The sequence below is a fragment of the Sinocyclocheilus grahami genome, unplaced genomic scaffold, assembly GCF_001515645.1.
Source record: "Sinocyclocheilus grahami isolate Dianchi unplaced genomic scaffold, SAMN03320097.WGS_v1.1 scaffold399.1, whole genome shotgun sequence".
Lineage (NCBI taxonomy): Eukaryota > Metazoa > Chordata > Actinopteri > Cypriniformes > Cyprinidae > Sinocyclocheilus > Sinocyclocheilus grahami.
Window position 1 is genome coordinate 572,518 of NW_015505578.1, and position 18,279 is coordinate 590,796.

At 36.3% G+C, this 18,279-nt stretch overlaps 3 protein-coding genes across 5 annotated transcripts in view; 2 read left to right on the plus strand and 1 right to left on the minus strand.

Moving 5' to 3' along the window:
• The first annotated feature begins 580 nt into the window (after positions 1–580).
• Positions 581–6,013, plus strand: gstm.1 (glutathione S-transferase mu, tandem duplicate 1). The gene is made up of 8 exons (XM_016231795.1): positions 581–688; positions 3,793–3,868; positions 3,962–4,026; positions 4,647–4,728; positions 4,846–4,943; positions 5,063–5,158; positions 5,277–5,387; positions 5,495–6,013. The coding sequence occupies exons 1-8, from the start codon at positions 653–655 to the stop codon at positions 5,588–5,590; spliced, it is 660 nt and encodes a 219-aa protein (XP_016087281.1). The 5' UTR covers positions 581–652; the 3' UTR covers positions 5,591–6,013.
• A 277-nt stretch (positions 6,014–6,290) lies between these two features.
• On the plus strand, positions 6,291–9,004 carry gstm.3 (glutathione S-transferase mu tandem duplicate 3). Its single transcript, XM_016231796.1, has 8 exons — positions 6,291–6,384; positions 7,612–7,687; positions 7,781–7,845; positions 7,920–8,001; positions 8,084–8,181; positions 8,305–8,400; positions 8,504–8,614; positions 8,714–9,004. The coding sequence occupies exons 1-8, from the start codon at positions 6,349–6,351 to the stop codon at positions 8,807–8,809; spliced, it is 660 nt and encodes a 219-aa protein (XP_016087282.1). The 5' UTR covers positions 6,291–6,348; the 3' UTR covers positions 8,810–9,004.
• A 100-nt stretch (positions 9,005–9,104) lies between these two features.
• eps8l3b (EPS8 signaling adaptor L3b) overlaps positions 9,105–18,279 on the minus strand; it is a 10,427-nt gene continuing 1,252 nt past the window's right edge. The window contains exons 3-20 of one of the 3 annotated variants that reach the window (XM_016231793.1): positions 17,251–17,318; positions 17,116–17,180; positions 16,628–16,786; positions 16,372–16,521; positions 16,097–16,185; positions 15,773–15,897; positions 13,817–13,932; positions 13,601–13,712; positions 13,404–13,474; positions 13,089–13,163; positions 12,323–12,468; positions 12,067–12,238; positions 11,894–11,925; positions 11,611–11,704; positions 10,660–10,764; positions 10,267–10,355; positions 9,837–9,969; positions 9,105–9,669 (exon numbers count right to left, since the gene is read on the minus strand). In XM_016231793.1, coding sequence (XP_016087279.1) covers positions 9,628–9,669; positions 9,837–9,969; positions 10,267–10,355; positions 10,660–10,764; positions 11,611–11,704; positions 11,894–11,925; positions 12,067–12,238; positions 12,323–12,468; positions 13,089–13,163; positions 13,404–13,474; positions 13,601–13,712; positions 13,817–13,932; positions 15,773–15,897; positions 16,097–16,185; positions 16,372–16,521; positions 16,628–16,786; positions 17,116–17,180; positions 17,251–17,318 — 1,843 coding nt within the window. In that variant the 3' untranslated portion in view covers positions 9,105–9,627. Of the gene's footprint in view, positions 9,970–10,266; positions 10,356–10,659; positions 10,765–11,610; positions 11,705–11,893; positions 11,926–12,066; positions 12,239–12,322; positions 12,469–13,088; positions 13,164–13,403; positions 13,475–13,600; positions 13,713–13,816; positions 13,933–14,326; positions 14,452–14,650; positions 14,740–14,914; positions 15,065–15,170; positions 15,326–15,772; positions 15,898–16,096; positions 16,186–16,371; positions 16,522–16,627; positions 16,787–17,115; positions 17,181–17,250; positions 17,319–18,279 lie in introns of those variants that run through there. The other 2 variants (XM_016231792.1, XM_016231794.1) reach the window with 2 other exon arrangements.

Genomic DNA, 18,279 nt, shown 5'->3' on the forward strand with positions numbered 1-18,279 from the left:
TGTGTCTGTAATTGAATAATTATTAGTGCTATTTATTGTAAATCAGACATGATAATATCAAAGTCAAGTTTATTTTTCCGCTGTATTCTGTATCTCAAAATTAAAATATAATTCTGCGAGTCTGTGGATTTAATATTGCATAGATACTATTCACTGTATTTTTCAAAGCAGAAGTAAGCTGTTTCTTAGGAATGCGCAAGACTTCTGATTTTTTTTTTTTTTACTGATATACAGAAATAACTAGAGGAATAACAAAGTAATTAGTGAAACAATTTTTGCTACAAAGCAGTGTGTTTTGAATTATGGTACATTATATATGATGTAAAAGCGTTCTAAACTAGTTCTAATTCAATGCCTTATTTAGATATAATAACAAGAACAAGTTGGCCTTTTGGTCCCAATAAGATATTTTTTCTCCCTTCGAAAATGCTAAAACATGCAAGCATGCATTTAGAATGCACATCGACCTATTGGTTGAAAATAGAAATGAATTTTTTAATATTATTTAGCATGAACAGAATACTCATAACGTGACAGAACATTCATTTTGTGGGTGTATTATCTCTTTAACTTGAAACCGCACACGCCCCCTCCTCCATTCCGCTGCTCCTGCACCTCTTTTTGAAGCACAACGGTGCACTCTTGTTGCAAAATGGCAATGAAATTGGCATACTGGGATATTCGTGGGGTAAGAAACAGTTGTAATTTTTGCATTCCTATTCTATTCTAATGTTGCATAGTTAGACCTTTAATTGATTCATATTTGATTTCTTTGTCATTTTTGCTTCATAACTTCGAATAGAATCGAAGTCACTGTGGTTTGCCGTGTCTCAAAACGGTCAAATCTGCATACGCTCAGCTTGTTTAAACTCACATCTTTGGTTAGCGATAAGTCGAAAGAAATGAACTAACGTAGGCCGTTACTCGGCCAAGTTTGATTCTGGTTTAGATAGAACGGTCGTCTGATGTGACACTGACCTGAAACATAAAAACTATTTTTTTGTGGGTATTTTATGGTCGATTCTTTAAAATAAAGTTTTATACCTAAAAAGCGTTCACTGTTTGTCAGGAGCGATTAATAGGAGTTATGAATGGATGCGCTTTAGTCGTTTAGCGCGTATCGTGCTCGCCAAGCCCACATATGCTGCTATTTTACTATTATGTTAGTTATGTTTATCTAAAGTTACTGCAGCTTGGGTTTGGTTCATTTACACCCCGATATGCGAAATTACGTCGAAAAACGTGCTGTATTCTTTGAGTTCACTTTGTTAAAGTTTTAACTTTGGGTTATATAAACGTCATTGAGAGCTGGTTTAGGCCACTTTGCCAGAATGTTACTGCGAGTTGTCAATAAAGAATGAGAATGTGACGTAACGCCACGTTGAGTTCTTGTTTATCCGCCATATTTGCAGGATAGCGCTGCCTTTCCGCTATTGAGTTTAGGGCAGTATTTGATTGTTTGTCGTGATTGTGAAAAATGTCACCAGTGTATGTCATTCATACTGCATCGATAATTGCAATAGTAACTCAGATCATCGTTCTGAGAGAAAACTGGACAATGCAATATGTTTTTTTGCCTTTTCTATGTGTAAAAACACCAAGGGAAGGAGGTCGCGGTCTTTGTCAGTCACGTGCGTTTATTCTGTGTGACGTCACCGAGCCGCCATTTAGAAGGTATCGTTGCATTGAGCAGTGAACTAAAAGTGTACAGAGCCGTGCAGTAAAGACCGATTAAATCCTCATACTGGAGAAACAGCTGCAAACCAAGTAGATACGGTACCGAGATAATCTCAGCAAATTTTTTTTAGGAACCGTAATTTATGTAATTTGCCAATGATGATCATTAACAATTAACACTGATCCATACTAACGTTACCGGCCGCAAAAAGTTGAGTGCCACCGGCATCGCTGCCTCCAACCTCCTAGGATATATGATTATCTTGTTTACAGTATAAAAACTTATATGTTCCGTTTTTGTCTACCATTGATTTGCACACATAATTTGCACAATTGTAAGTAATTACATCATGTGAGTCTCTACCATTAAACCTTACCCTGTTTGTTCACAATTTTCCGTACTTCATTTGGCTGATAACAAGTACTAATAACAAGGAGACAATATAAAAAGTACAGTGAGTTCGTGACTGTTCGCTGAATGTGACCCACAATCTGTGATTCTCCTCCGTGGCCATGGAAACATTAATATTTATAATGACAACAACTATACTTTGTCATTTAAAACTTTCCAACAAAGAAATGGATGGACTTCTGTCAGCTCGTTGAACACACTTTTATTTGGATAATGTACCGTATGATGACTGAAGCAGCAGCGGGCGACACTGTTTTCACGCTAATCGGGTAAACACTGTAACGTTAAACAAAATTCTACCAAACCTAAGAGAGAAATGCAGTGCATATCATGCAGTGCGATAAAATAACTTCTCTTCCCTGCAAACGATACAATGAAGAATGAATGGTTGTTTAACTTAAAGGCAAAAACAAAACAAAAGATAAGCACTTATCCTTATAGAGAATGAGAAGTAACCATGGGAACGGATAGCGTATCCTGCTAATATGGCGGCGCCTTCCCGAAATGCAATGCGGAGTGAAAAGATCGTGACGTAACTCCTCATTCTCTATAACAGCCTCGGAACATTCTCGCTTCTTGTTTCTTCTCCTTAATCACTCTGACGGAAACCAGTAAAAATGTCGAACTGGAGTGTTTAAGATCATATTATTTTACTGTAAGTTATGTTTCAGAGGACTTAAAGCAACTTGACCACATCTATGTCGCAACATTTCCACAGCTAGAAGAGTATGCTATTAATCCTCTGGTGCGGCTCGCGTGGCAGTCAAAAATTAGCATTTTTTAAATTTATTTTAGATACTGAACATGTTTTTCATATTTTGCTTTTTGGGGGATTTTATGGTGCTAAATTATATTTATGAAATAGTTGTGGTCCAATTATTATCTGTTTACCACTTTTTGAACATAGACCTGAAAATAAAATATCCAACTTACATTGACGTAAATCCTGAATTCTTTGGAGCAGACTTAAGTTTGGTCTCTTTTTACTGAAGACACTTGGCAAATTATTAAAAAGCGAAACAAAAAATAAATGTATTAAAGAGTGAAATGTTATATCATTTTAGGTATATTAATATTTTAAAAAATTATTTATTTATTTTTACAATTTTTATATGAAATACATATTTTCCAAAACATTTTTTACTCTAAAATTACATGAAAGTAAAAGCCATGAATCTAAACAAGTTGTGTTCCAAATTTGATGTTGATGTCTCAAAAAATTAGCTTTCCGTAAAATTTTGTTTGGAGGCTGTTCCAAACGTTTCCACTAGATGTAATTTGCTTCACATTAATTTCCAATGTGCTAATTTTTGACCGCGATCAGTACAAGTGTGACTTTTTTGTTTCATTTAGCCTAATGTTTTGGAATCATATCCATTTTTTGTGTGTGTGTTCACATAGCAAGTGCCAAAACCTTTACCAAGTTTCGTACCATTCCAATGAAGTACAACATTCTAAAACAAAACTTTTTCAGTAAAAAAAGACCGAACAGTGCCAGAGGGTTGAACTGGTTGTGTTCTATTATTTGTCTAATCAGTGTTATTCACCTTACTAATATGAAAATAAGAACATTAACCCAGGGTTTATGAATATGCTGTGTGAAATATCAACCCTCAGTTAATCATTTCAAGAGTGAAAAACATTTTACAGCTGCTGGAATTATTTATACTGAATGTTATGGATATCATTTAATCTGATTACAGCTTGCTCAACCAATCCGTCTGCTGTTGGAATACACTGGTACCAAGTATGAGGAGAAGTTCTATTCTTGTGGTGACGGTAAGTGATGACTATTATAACATACAGTAGCAGACACAGTCAGATTGTCCATATAAAAGCACATTGAGCTGATTCTATATTCTTGCTTTGCAGCTCCCAACTATGACAAAAGCTGTTGGTTTAATGAGAAAGAGAAACTTGGGATGGACTTTCCTAATGTAAGTTACATAGTTACCCACTAGGGTTGGGCGATGTCTACCAAATTGGTATCGGACAATGTCTGCAGTGAAACATTACCACATACACAGAATAAGGAGAAATGTCTGATAGGAAGATGGCGAATGATTTGCAGATCCTGAGCACCAATGGCAAACATCTAATCTTGTCAAATGTGTAGTGAGTACTGCCGCTCCATAGTATAGAGTCCTAGTGATTGCGAATCTCGAAAGTGAAAGTAAAATGAGAGCGCGCAATCGAAAGCGGTTTCAATAGCGGCTCCCTGATGCCCGCAATTTATATACAGTCACCTATACTTATCCAACGACATAATTGCGAGAAAAAGTATTGAAATGTTTTTTTTTATCCTCCCATCGCGTAGGCTATTTATTCCCTTTAGGGTTTCCGTAGTACACTTAATTTCCTTTCCAATCACGGAACTGGGATGAGGCGGATTGCGGAAGAGTGGGTGGGGGGAAGGAATCACAATGTCAGCTTAACATCGTGATGGCTGTCAGCCATCGGCGATGGACGATGGCATCGTCTATCGGCCCAACCCTATTACCCACATAGTGTTGTTCATTATAACATGCAATAACTAACCACCATCATCCTTCACCAGTTGCCCTACCTAGAGGATGGAGACACGAAAGTGGTCCAAAGCAATGCCATATTGAGATACATCGCCCGCAAACACAACCTCTGTGAGTACTTCATTCATTTATTCCTTCATTTAAAAAAAACAAAACTTTATTTTCTCAAGCATCACTGAAAATAGCCATCCAAGTAATGTTAAACTTCTCTTTCTAACATGTTTCTAGGTGGGGAAACTGAAGAGGAGCAGATGAGAGTTGACATCTTGGAAAACCAGGCAATGGACTTCCGCAATGGTTTTGTCCAGCTCTGCTATGGAGACTTTGTAAGTGATTGAATATATAGAAATATGTACAGCATTGAAGAAATTTGCAACTAATAATATGAATTTACTTGTTAATTGATAACACAAATGATTTGTAATGCATTTGTACTTGATTACAGGACAAAAGCAAATCATGCTACACTGACAAACTGCCAGGGACGCTAAAGCAGTTCTCTGACTTCCTTGGGGACAGGAAGTGGTTTGCTGGGGACAAGGTAAATAGGCATAATGTTTGGAAGCACTTTAGTTTGTCCATTTAAAGTGGCAGGATATAAAAGTATATTTAATAAAATAATTAGTTTGACATGCGCATCCTATTTTCTCATCCTGTAGATCACATTTGTGGACTTCATCATGTATGAGCTGTTGGATCAGCATCGTATGTTTGACCCAGCGTGCCTGGATGACTACAAAAACCTTAGATGTTTCCTTGATCGCTTTGAGGTTTGGATTCAGCTTTTGTCACACGGAATGATTTGATAGTGTCACCCAAGTTGTAATGATAAAAGATCAACCATATTGTGACTGATATGAATTGTGTTCCCTATCAGAGTCTTGAGAAGATTGCAGAATACATGAAGTCAAACAAGTTCATGAAAACACCAGTGAACAGCAAGATGGCCAAATGGGGAAACAAGAAGGAGTGAAACTAACAAGATTGTGTCTTGATAAAGCATAATAAGTTGCAACATCATCTGCTTTGGTTATAAGGTCAATGCAGTTGAATTGCACACTGATAATTTTTTTAGAGAAACCCAATTTATTAAACCTTTCAATAACTAACAAAGCGAGACAGTTATCATTAGTATTGATTACAAAAGCGTTACAAAACAATCAGAATTCTCAGTTGTTGTCTGTAGGCATAGTGCAAGCACTTAGGATTAAATTGAAAGTGTTCAGGTGAGTGTCGCCCTTTGATTTTTGACAGTTTGATGCCATGAAAAGAAAAGAAGCATTTCATTGTTGTTTTATGGATCTCACTGTTTGGATTGTGATTCTACATTTGAAAACAAAGCATTAAATGCAGTACCTTATTTTGACCCAATAAAAGCACCGTTTTGTTAAATGAATTTTAAAAGTGGCATGTGTTTTTTTTTTTCTCACTGGGGAAACCTCACTAATGCTAAAACATGTTTGTATTTAGAATGCATATGTGTTTGCTGAAAAAGACTGATAAAATCTTGCATACTATTTTGCAAAGAAATTGTGCGACGCCGCACAGAAATGTTCCGCAGAAGAAAGAAACTCGTACAAGCTTAGTTTGAACAACATGAGGGGGTGACAGAATTTGCGTGAGGTTTTGCCCCGCCCGTCGTTCACATTGCACTCTGACACGCTCGCGCCTCCGCCATCCACTCTCCCTCTGTTCTGCTCCTGCACAGAGGCGCTCCTTGCAAGCGGCAAGATGGCAATGAAATTGGCATACTGGGATATACGCGGGGTAGGAAATATTTTTTACAAAGTTTGCGTAAGGGTGGTTAGACGTTTAATTAATTTTTATTTAATATCTGCAAAATGTTTACTGCGTAACTACATCACAGAAGATTAGAATATCGCTCAGTGTGGTTTGTCATGTCTAAAATGCACAAATTTATATTTCATATATATATATATATATATATAGCTTGCTTAAAGTTAATTTTTTAGTGGACGGTAAGTCGATACTCTATTCTTGAACTAGTTGGAAAGTTTGGTACCGATGACTTTTTACTTTAAACATGGGCTGCAGAACTAGTCAGGGGTCTTTAAAGGATTTGTGGATAAATTTAACATGCTTTGTCTTGTCTCGCCACGCCCACTGATTCTTCGCTATATGTAAATTTTAAGTTTACTTGAAGCCGCTTCTTCGGGTGTGGTTACACCCCAACATGCACTGCAAATTAAGACTAAATGCCTGCGGCATTCTTTTAATAAGAGCTTTTCACTTTTCACACGAGTTTAAAGCCCTTGGCAAAAGATTATCTTCATACAAATTACTGATGGAAAATAGCTACAAAGAATAACTTTTAATACATAGAAATAAGATACACTTTACATCATCATATTATAATCTTATATTAATTACACGCTTTTATGTATAAAGAATTTACCCAGATTCAACATTATATTAATGAAAAAATAAACTTTTTTTTAAATCATCCAACAACATTATGAATACAACATGGTTTCTAGGAAAAGCAGCATGGAGTTGTAAGTGAATGAAACGTCCAACATTCCACTTTCCACTGTGTTTTCTCCGTTAAATAAGAGCATCACCTGGGTATTTGAATTGACTGCATGTTTCTGAAGATCTAAAGTCACCATGAAATTGGAATAGACTGTTTTTCATGGAATATTGCAGTTTTTATTGATTATTCCATGCACTTAAATATTATATAAAAAACACACAAAAGCAAACATTCTTAACCATCCTCCATCTTTCAGTCTGCTGCAAGCTAGAGATAAGAAAGTGCATAAAAATCAAGCCTCATTCTTTTTTTTTTTCTCTTTCGATATTCCAGTTTATTAGTGTTGCCCATCTCTTAAATATGCAAATAAGGATATTAACTTTAGTTTTTTAATATACAGTGTAATATCTTGACAATCAGTTAATTATTCCAAAAGTGAGAAAAACATGTTTCACAGCAGCTGAAGTTTGCTATATTTCATGGTTTTCCTCTGATTAAAGCTTGCTCAACCAATCCGTCTGCTGTTGGAATACACTGGTACCAAGTATGAGGAGAAGTTCTATTCTTGTGGTGACGGTAAGTGATGATTATTATAACATACAGTAGCAGACACAGTCAGATTGTCCATATAAAAGCACATTGAGCTGATTCTATATTCTTGCTTTGCAGCTCCCAACTATGACAAAAGCTGTTGGTTTAATGAGAAAGAGAAACTTGGGATGGACTTTCCTAATGTAAGTTACATAGTTACCCACATAGTGTTGCTCAGTATAACATGCAATAACTAACCACCATCATCCTTCACCAGTTGCCCTACCTAGAGGATGGAGACACGAAAGTGGTCCAAAGCAATGCCATATTGAGATACATCGCCCGCAAACATAACCTCTGTGAGTACTTGATTAATTTCTTCATTAAAAAAAGCATCACTGAAAATAACTCATGTAAAACATCTCTCTGTAATGTTTCTAGGTGGGGAAACTGAAGAAGAGCAGATGAGAGTTGACATCTTGGAAAACCAGGCGATGGATTTCCGCAGTGGTTTTGCCCAGCTCTGCTATGGAGACTTTGTGAGTGCCCATGAGCAACTTTAGTAGACTGTCTTAAGTGCTGATTGATTGTTTGAAGAAAATCTAAATTCTTTTTTTTTTTGTATACTGATAAGATAACGGGTGATTTGTAATACTTCACAGGACAAAAACAAACCATGTTACAGTGAGAAATTGCCAGGAACTCTAAAGCAGTTCTCTGACTTCCTTGGGGACAGGAAGTGGTTTGCTGGGGACAAGGTAAATAGGCATAATGTTTGGAAGCACTTTAATTTGTCCATTTTGTGATAGGAAAGAGATCATTAGTTTGACAAGCTCATCCCAGTTTTGGCTCATCCTGTAGATCACATTTGTGGACTTCATCATGTATGAGCTGTTGGATTTGCATCGCATGTTTCACCCGGAGTGCCTGGATGACTACAAAAACCTGAGATCTTTCCTGGATCACTTTGAGGTTTGGATTGAGTTTGTAATACAGAGTATCATTTGATATTCTTACGTAAATTGTAGTGTTAAAAATTGTGATTCTGATATGAATTGTGTTCCCTGTCAGAGTCTTAAGAAGATGGCAGAATACATGAAGTCGGGCAAGTTCATGAAAACACCTGTGAACAACAAGATGGCCAAATGGGGAAACAAGAAGGAGTGAAAATGACAAGATTTTGTCTTGATTTTTTTGTTACATTTTAACCTTCCCAATAAAAAAAGGATTAGTTAAAGTTACATCCTAATGATATAGTGTATTAGATATTTCCCTGTTCAGCTTTTCAATGTTTGAATTGTAAAAAAGCATGAACTTCAGGACCTTATTTTGACCTAATAAAGCAGAGCATTGTTGAGTGCAGTGCATTTAAACCTTATTGATTAGAAATTAAATGGTCATGAATGACAATGCAAATGTAAAACAGGTTTTTAAACCAAAGGCATCCTGATTAAATTCACTTTATTACTGTTGTGAGGTAAAACACAAACCCACAACTGGATTTTTGCCTTAAACAGGAAATTAAATGTAACAAAATATATTTAACCGCAAAATCAAAAGCTTACTTTAAGACCAATAAACTATGCCTACTAATGTGTTGATTATTAACCATTTATTAATATACAGTGCAAAATTAGCAAACAGTGTCAAGATCAGAGTGTTACAGACGTGATTCATTTTCATTTCACACATATAACAGCTACATAAAATACAGTACAATTAGACAAGTGCCCACCACCACAGTGACATCAGTGGAAATCAATTTAATGGAACAATCTGCATCAAATAAATAAAATGAATGCATTAAATGTATTCATCATTTGCATGTGTGAAGGGTAATATAACTGAACAAGTCTGTAGGCATTAGCCTTGGCTTGTTGTCTAATGAATGGAACTGCTGAGGAGTTTACTGAATAGCTCTTGTTCATTCAGGTTCAGACACGTTCAGATTCTTGCTATCGAAATGCACCGGTGTCCTCAGATTATCAGCGGCCACCATACTGGCTGTATTCAGCCTCACTGGCAAGCTGCAAAGGAAATGGAGACTGATGACAATTGTGAGCGCCGCCTCAGTCATTAAATGACCGTCAGGTATAAAACTACACTGAATACTGTGAGATCACTTCACCACAATGAAAAGTGCTCCATAAATAGGCGGGAGCTTACTTTGAACAAATAGAGCTGCATTACTTACTGCAACAGTCGATCTGACGCTCTGCAGTTGGAAGAATACTCGACCTCCTTCCTCAGGACATATTGCTCTGATATCATCCTGTTTCATTCCCAGCAACATTGCTCCATTAAACACCCCAAGACTCTGGACTGTCCTACACAAATACATGATGAATCAAGGGTGACAACAGGTTGATAAATGACTTCTTGAAGCATGTTAAGCTATTTCTGTTGTAAAGTGTCAGAACTACATTTTGGTGTAGTCTAGAATCAATGCACTCAGTGTGCTCTTCCAGCTAATTAAGTGTGAAGACCAATACATCCACAGTCAAAAATACTAGAAAAATGGTCCGCAAAATTGAATATAAATGTAACTTTTTTAGGTGCAAATGTTTTTTGTATTTTTGACCATTTAAAGAATAAAATTAAAGATGATAGAAATGGTTTCTTACATTTTCGAAAAGCCTTTGTACTGTAACCAGGCTTTGACTTCCTCAGGTCTAGATCTCATATCTAGAGATGGAGGTCCTCTCATATTTTGCTGAGAACATAGGGGGCAACATTCATAAAACAATGAATTGTGTATAGCAAAAATCAATTAGTTAGTTAAATATACAGCAATACATGTCCTGACCAAACAGTGATGAAAAACTGGGTGTCATACATTGACCAACCAGTTTTCATGTCTTCATATAGCTGAAATATGAATTAAGCCATTGTTTAGTATGTCCTTGATACATTATTGAAATTATTGTGTTTAAATAAAATGTAGAGTAAGAATACATTTGTAAAAATAAATAAAAAGAAAGAAAGAAAAGAAAATATGTGCATTGGCCATGACTTACTGTTGGCCTTTGTCCATCAGCAGGCTCTAGAACATTCTGAGGCACATAACCCTCCTCATTACGACTGTTTTTCACTTTCCACCATTGCCCAGACTTGTCGGTTACCTGTTTACATAAACATAGAAGTGTATGAACAAGAACAAACTATTTGTATGCATTTTCTGCTCACAGAAAAAAAGGTAACATTATATTTGTTAACATTAGTTACTACTTTAGTTACAATAGATTAAGATTAATAAATGCTTTTTCTTTGATAGTTCATGTAAATTTCAACATTTACTAAAATTATTAAAATCAAAAGTTGTACTTGTTACACATGAACTAACAATGAACAATTAACTTGAACAAAGATTAATAAATGCTTTAACAAATGTATTGCTTACTCTTTTAACTAACATTAGCTAGTGGAACCAGGGGCGCGGGTAGATGTTTTAGGTTGAGGGTGCGATAGAGGCTATTTACACTAAGTCAAAATAACAGTATTTTTTAGTTATATGCCATTTACACTAAGTGCAAATAGCTATAGATAGTTAAAATAGCAGGATATTCTGCTAATTACTGATTGCAAATAGTGTCATTTATCTGCACCTCAGCATTGTAATACATTATAAAACAGTGTGCAATAATAACTTGTGTAAATTTTAATTTTAATTCAAATTATTAAATGGTTGCAACCTTATTGGGACAAAAGCCATATACACCTAACCCTACCTGATACTTTTTCAACTTTTTGATTATTTACTTCATTTTTATTGAAATTAAATGTTTTTCTGATGTGATTTGAAATTTGAAAAGGGAGAAAAAAAGTTAGCCAAAAGTAAGATTCGAACCCGGGTCGATCGCGTCAAAAAGAGTATGACACACACTCTACCATCTACACCACTGAATCTTCAATTTCCTTAGTGTGGGGTGTGTGTTTAAATATCAATATGTTAAAGGTCAGGTTATTACCTGCACCATGTCACTCTTCATCAAACTCAGTTCCCGACTGTTTCTTGCCATAAAGTCATAGATCACCCTCATGTAGATTGGCGGCTCAGCTGACCTGGTATAAAATAAGACAAAAATGTTACTAGACTTAATTTGAAATTTAACTCTTAAATTCTTTAGTGAACTCATCTGTCCATTAAAAGGCTACATACTTATAAAGTGAAAAACAATGTTTTATATTGCTGTCACAACTGCCTTTATATTATCTGGGTATTTCAAAGGGAGTTCACATGATATGTCTCACCGCATGGGTGGGGCGTTCCAGGGTCTGTTGTCCTTGAAGAGAGGGTAAACAGCAATTTGTACTCATTTCACTTTATTATACCTTAGGTTAGGATGTATATGTGAAACACTTGACGTATTTTATGACATCCTCATGCTTAAATCAGTTGAAGTTTGCCCTCTGAGAGCATTTACCTGTTCAGGTGGCCTCTGCATGGCATTCCCGGGTGGGACGCGCTCACTGTTGCTCCGTGACAGCTGCCTGCTGGCGGGAGGGGACTGGGAAGGGCCAGGTGGAAGAGGCTGCCAACCATCATAAAATTTGGGATAATATGGAGGGATCTGATCCCCGTTTGGCCATTTAGATCTGATTAAAAAAATACAGAAACATCATGAGCTTTTCTCCTTTGTTTGCTAATCCGTGAAGATGTTTTTTTGTAGAATAGAAGACCTTGGGATGCTCCACGCATCACCCGAACTGCTCCACAGTACGTCCTCATTTGGTGTGACAGATCTTCCCAGGAGGTGCAGGGCTTTTTCTGTGAGCAGTGGACTCAGCACCGTGGGAGGGATGTTGGGAGGATACTGACTCACCATCTGAAGCATGAAGAAACAGTCAGGAACTGAGTGTGATGAGGGCTGATATGGTGCATCTCCTGCCCTTTAACCTTGTGATATATTGTAAGATTTCAGTGGTGAACAAGTTGCTAACTCATCAAAAGTAAAGCCTTTTCTCTGGACAAAAAGTACACTCTTGAAAATAAAAGTTTGAAAAGGGGAAGCTTTTGGAACCTTCTGTTGCGATACCATAGAAGAACCATTTTGGGTTCCCCAAACAACATTTCAGTGAACGGTTCTTAAAAGCACCCATTTTTCTTAGTGTGAAGAACACTGTGAAAATCTGAAGAACCTTTGTCCATTATAAAGAACCTTCTGTGTAATGGAAAATTTCCATGGATGTAAAAGCTTCTCCATGGAACCATAGATGCCAATACAAAACTGCTTATATAAATGCTTATACCACTTGTGCTTTCTAAAACATTGCTATGGTTTTGTAAATAGGTAACAGGTCAGGTGGGTCCTACTGACTCACCGACTGAAGCTTCAGGAGACAAAACAGCTTTTCTGAAAGTATGCTCATCCATTTTCATTGCATAATGAAAAAAATTTATGAAATGTGACTGCAATGCAAACAGATTGAACAAACGGATACTTACAAAAGCAAGGGAAGAAAAGAGACTGTGAACAAAATCAGAAACAGGAGGATTTTTTAGGTGACCATCTAGTTTCCCCTGTTACAAGTAGAGAAGAGTATGAAAACAGACATATGCAACAAATAAAAAACAGTATGTCTCATATTAAACATTATTTTTTATTGAAAATCATTTAACGAGACCACTGAAAAAATATCATTAATTCCATTGTACTTTAGAGACATGCCAAAACTAAAGTGATAGTAATAACACATTTTTTTGAAAGTATTAATTGAAGTAGTCTAATACTATCAAAGAAATTAAATGTATATAACTTACCAGAAGGTTGAAGCCATACTTTATTTTCTGCAGACAGGATATGTACTCTTCCACAGGGGGAATACTTGCAACTATAAAAAGCAAAAATAATAATAATAAATCTTTTCATGTTGACATCATGTAGATTTTTTAACATCCTTATAGGAAATTAAATGAAATAAAATTATTAAAACAAGCACTAGGTGTTAATTGTTCACCTAATTTTTTTGCAGCATTTTTCTTTTTCTTTTTTCCATCTTCTTTTGGCAAAGCTGAGCCTATTTTATATACAAAGGTCTCAATGTCGGCTGCTACATGGTTAAAAATATCCTGTAGAGAAAAGTAAATGGATGGAGGATGTGTCAATAAATTGATTTCTGTATTAGATGGATTAATAGCATGGTGTGATAAAATTGTCAGTAAAAACAACCAACCGAATCTCTCTCCACATCACTGAATGCAGGTGGAGCCTGCTCCTGCTCAGACTGCACTGGCCTGTAGGACGCTTCCTCTCTGGGAAATGGCATAGTGGGTGAAGGCCATCTATCATCTAGGAAACGATTATAAAAGGTTTTGAATTTGGATATATATTTAGACATTATGAAACACTACTTCACTGTGCTGATTTGTTGACTGTACCCCCCCAAAATTATGTATCTGTATTTTTGTATTTCCCATTTAATATGGCGAACATTTTTGACTGTGAAGATCACAATTTTTTTTAAAGACTTTTTTTCATTTAGCCATTTCTAATCATGTCCACAATTTTTTGTGTGCTCAAATAGCAAGAGCAACAGAAGTCATTACGTTTTGTACCTTTCTGTTCGGTAAAAAAAAAAAAGCAGTCTAAAGTGACTGAGAACACCCAGAGGGTTAATTTCAGGACATTTTAGGGTATTTAAAAGTGTATTTTTCTGAGTGAAATGAACTCTTCAAGTGATCACCATAGTCTTCATAGTTGTTGTACTGTGGAGGTGGGAATTCTGGGGGAGGAGGGTTTGGCTGCATGGGAGCTGGTCTCTTCATGCTTCCTGGATAACCCTGACCAATGATGCTTTCCAGATGGCTCCTGAGTAATAGAAAATATATCACTGTACAGCACTGATAAAAACTAAGGTTGTAGTGTAAGAGAAAAAAATAAATAATAGATCTTTGTTATTTAGATAATTATCACAAATAATCAATAATGTCTATTTAAAACATTACATTTTAGCACATTTAAAGGAAAAAAGTTCTTAGCACAACTTCTTTGCGAGGCAGCAGCTGACCTGATGTCCATTTGTGGTTCTTTAAGCAGAGGTGTGGCATCCCCTCCTTGCTGTATTACCTTTTCCAGATCATTTGCCACCTCCTGAGCCTAGCGATTTAAAACATCACACATACCTTTATAGAAAAATTCAGGGCACTGACAGAGGGAGTGGAATGGAAACTCCCCCATCAATCCACAAGATATTAAGACAGATTTATGCAGCACCATCAACCCTTAGATGAATCTAACATTTTTGACTATACATCAGAGTGTTGTTTCTCACCCCAATCTCCTCACACTGGAACAGGAAGGCCTGTGGGGCTCTCTGGCTAGGATCCTGAACTGAGATAATGAGGAGGGAGTCATACACACAACTGTCGAGAACAACTCTTGTCGCTCGGATTCTACTCAAATGCACAGACTCCAAAACCTCCTACAAATTCAGGAAACAAAGGAAGAGTTTAATGTTTAGTACCGGAACTAAGTGTTGTATAATGTATAAAGTATTTGTTCAGATTAGCGTATCACAGATTAGTGACCTTGGTCTCTATGTCACAAAGCTGTAGCTGGTTCGCCTGGACCTGCATGATCATGTCCTGACCCCACACTTTCCCTTTACTGTCCATATTCTTCAACCTGTTCACACAGTCATCAATGCTGCTCACCTCTCTGCCATCTAACACACAGGTGAACAGGTGCTAGGGAACGGAAGGAGAATTAGATTTTATGTTGTTTTATGATCACATATGAATCACACGCAGGCTATTGTTATAGAAGGCCTTGAGAAATTCAGCCTTACGTCATCAAATTTTCCAGATCAGTTTATGTGGAAATCTCTACAGTACATGTTAGATAAGCACTGGTTGTCTGTTATTTTCTATAACACACATTAGTGAAGTGGGTGTTGGCTTTCCTCTAATAAAGACTTTTTTTCATTTAGCCATTTCTAATCATGTCCACAATTTTTTGTGTGCTCAAATAGCAAGAGCAACAGAAGTCATTACGTTTTGTACCTTTCTGTTCGGTAAAAAAAAAAAAGCAGTCTAAAGTGACTGAGAACACCCAGAGGGTTAATTTCAGGACATTTTAGGGTATTTAAAAGTGTATTTTTCTGAGTGAAATGAACTCTTCAAGTGATCACCATAGTCTTCATAGTTGTTGTACTGTGGAGGTGGGAATTCTGGGGGAGGAGGGTTTGGCTGCATGGGAGCTGGTCTCTTCATGCTTCCTGGATAACCCTGACCAATGATGCTTTCCAGATGGCTCCTGAGTAATAGAAAATATATCACTGTACAGCACTGATAAAAACTAAGGTTGTAGTGTAAGAGAAAAAAATAAATAATAGATCTTTGTTATTTAGATAATTATCACAAATAATCAATAATGTCTATTTAAAACATTACATTTTAGCACATTTAAAGGAAAAAAGTTCTTAGCACAACTTCTTTGCGAGGCAGCAGCTGACCTGATGTCCATTTGTGGTTCTTTAAGCAGAGGTGTGGCATCCCCTCCTTGCTGTATTACCTTTTCCAGATCATTTGCCACCTCCTGAGCCTAGCAATTAAAAACATCACACATACCTTTATAGAAAAATTCAGGGCACTGACAGAGGGAGTGGAATGGAAACTCCCCCATCAATCCACAAGATATTAAGACAGATTTATACCGGGCAGATGCAGCACCATCAACCCTTAGATGAATCTAACATTTTTGACTATACATCAGAGTGTTGTTTCTCACCCCAATCTCCTCACACTGGAACAGGAAGGCCTGTGGGGCTCTCTGGCTAGGATCCTGAACTGAGATAATGAGGAGGGAGTCATACACACAACTGTCGAGAACAACTCTTGTCGCTCGGATTCTACTCAAATGCACAGACTCCAAAACCTCCTACAAATTCAGGAAACAAAGGAAGAGTTTAATGTTTAGTACCGGAACTAAGTGTTGTATAATGTATAAAGTATTTGTTCAGATTAGCGTATCACAGATTAGTGACCTTGGTCTCTATGTCACAAAGCTGTAGCTGGTTCGCCTGGACCTGCATGATCATGTCCTGACCCCACACTTTCCCTTTACTGTCCATATTCTTCAACCTGTTCACACAGTCATCAATGCTGCTCACCTCTCTGCCATCTAACACACAGGTGAACAGGTGCTAGGGAACGGAAGGAGAATTAGATTTTATGTTGTTTTATGATCACATATGAATCACACGCAGGCTATTGTTATAGAAGGCCTTGAGAAATTCAGCCTTACGTCATCAAATTTTCCAGATCAGTTTATGTGGAAATCTCTACAGTACATGTTAGATAAGCACTGGTTGTCTGTTATTTTCTATAACACACATTAGTGAAGTGGGTGTTGGCTTTCCTCTAACAGATTAAGAGTATGCATCAGTAACATGCAGTAAGCACAAATGGAACATTTTAAAATGATTAGTTATTAAGTGTAGTTAACAAACACATGAAATGGATTTAATCTTACCTCTACTCTGTACTGAAAGTTGTCTTGCTGTCTGCGGATTGATTCTGCATACTCCTTCCTTTGCACTGCATCAAAGTCAACTTAAATATATAGTATTATTTTAGTATATGTTGTTTAAATGGGATTTGTACTTACTGTAGATGGATTTGGCACTAGGACGAGACATGCCAGGCCCCTGGGACGGCGGCTCAGGTGAGAAGCCTCTATAATATAGTCACAACACATTATGTCTGTATGGACTGTACATATATCTTGTCAATTTAGTAATATCTATGTATTTTTATCATTTTATAATTGTAATAATATTGTATGTATATTATTATTGTATGGCCACAAAAAAAACAATGTACATTTCTTGATTTCTTGTTATTTCTAGTATTAATTCTGAGTTTATTCTAAATTGAACTATTCTTAACAAAAACCCACAGATGCTATAGCGCTATAGCAATATGCAGGATATGGCCAAAAAGTATGTGGACATTCATTTCTGATAAACTAGTTTGGCTATTTCTGTAATTTCAGTGAAATGGAATACTACACCAGATGATGATTCTGGACATATCTGGGTGTCCAGTTTTGTTGCAATAGTTTTGGGAGGTTACTTTTTTTGATTGACAACAAAGTCAACTTCATCCACACCAGATATCAACAAAACAGAATTAGAAATAATGACTGACATTACTTAGAAAGGGTCAAATATATTTAAAGGATTTACTAAACTAACAACAATAAAATTAAAATTGCCAAGTGTTAATTTTAGTTTAAGAATTATACTGTACACTGCCGTTCAAATGTTTGGGATCATTCAGTCATATTTTTAATGGAGTCTCTTATGCTCATCAAGGCATGACATGATTAAAATCATTATAATATAGCTGATTCATTATCACTGTTGAAACTGTTGTGCTGCTTAATTTTTTTTTGGAACATGTGATACTTTTTTTCTTTGATTCTTTGATGAATAAAAAGTTAAAAAATAACTGTTTATTCCAAATAGAAATGTTGTGGTACAATATACACTATTACACATTAGAATGATTTCTAAAGAATCATTGAAACTAGAGTAATGATGCTGAAAATTCAGCTTTGCGTCACAGGAATAAATTATATTATAAAGCATATTAAAAAAGAAAACTTATTTTAAATTCAATATTTCACAAAATA

Excerpts from the sequence above, each read along its gene's own strand:
- gstm.1 (XM_016231795.1), top strand. The coding sequence starts at position 653 with ATGGCAATGAAATTGGCATACTGGGATATTCGTGGG. Across the intron at positions 689-3,792 it reads CATACTGGGATATTCGTGGG|CTTGCTCAACCAATCCGTCT; the intron begins GTAAGAAACAGT and ends ATCTGATTACAG. Across the intron at positions 4,027-4,646 it reads TTGGGATGGACTTTCCTAAT|TTGCCCTACCTAGAGGATGG; the intron begins GTAAGTTACATA and ends ATCCTTCACCAG.
- gstm.3 (XM_016231796.1), top strand. The coding sequence starts at position 6,349 with ATGGCAATGAAATTGGCATACTGGGATATACGCGGG. Across the intron at positions 7,688-7,780 it reads GTTCTATTCTTGTGGTGACG|CTCCCAACTATGACAAAAGC; the intron begins GTAAGTGATGAT and ends CTTGCTTTGCAG. Across the intron at positions 8,182-8,304 it reads AGCTCTGCTATGGAGACTTT|GACAAAAACAAACCATGTTA; the intron begins GTGAGTGCCCAT and ends AATACTTCACAG.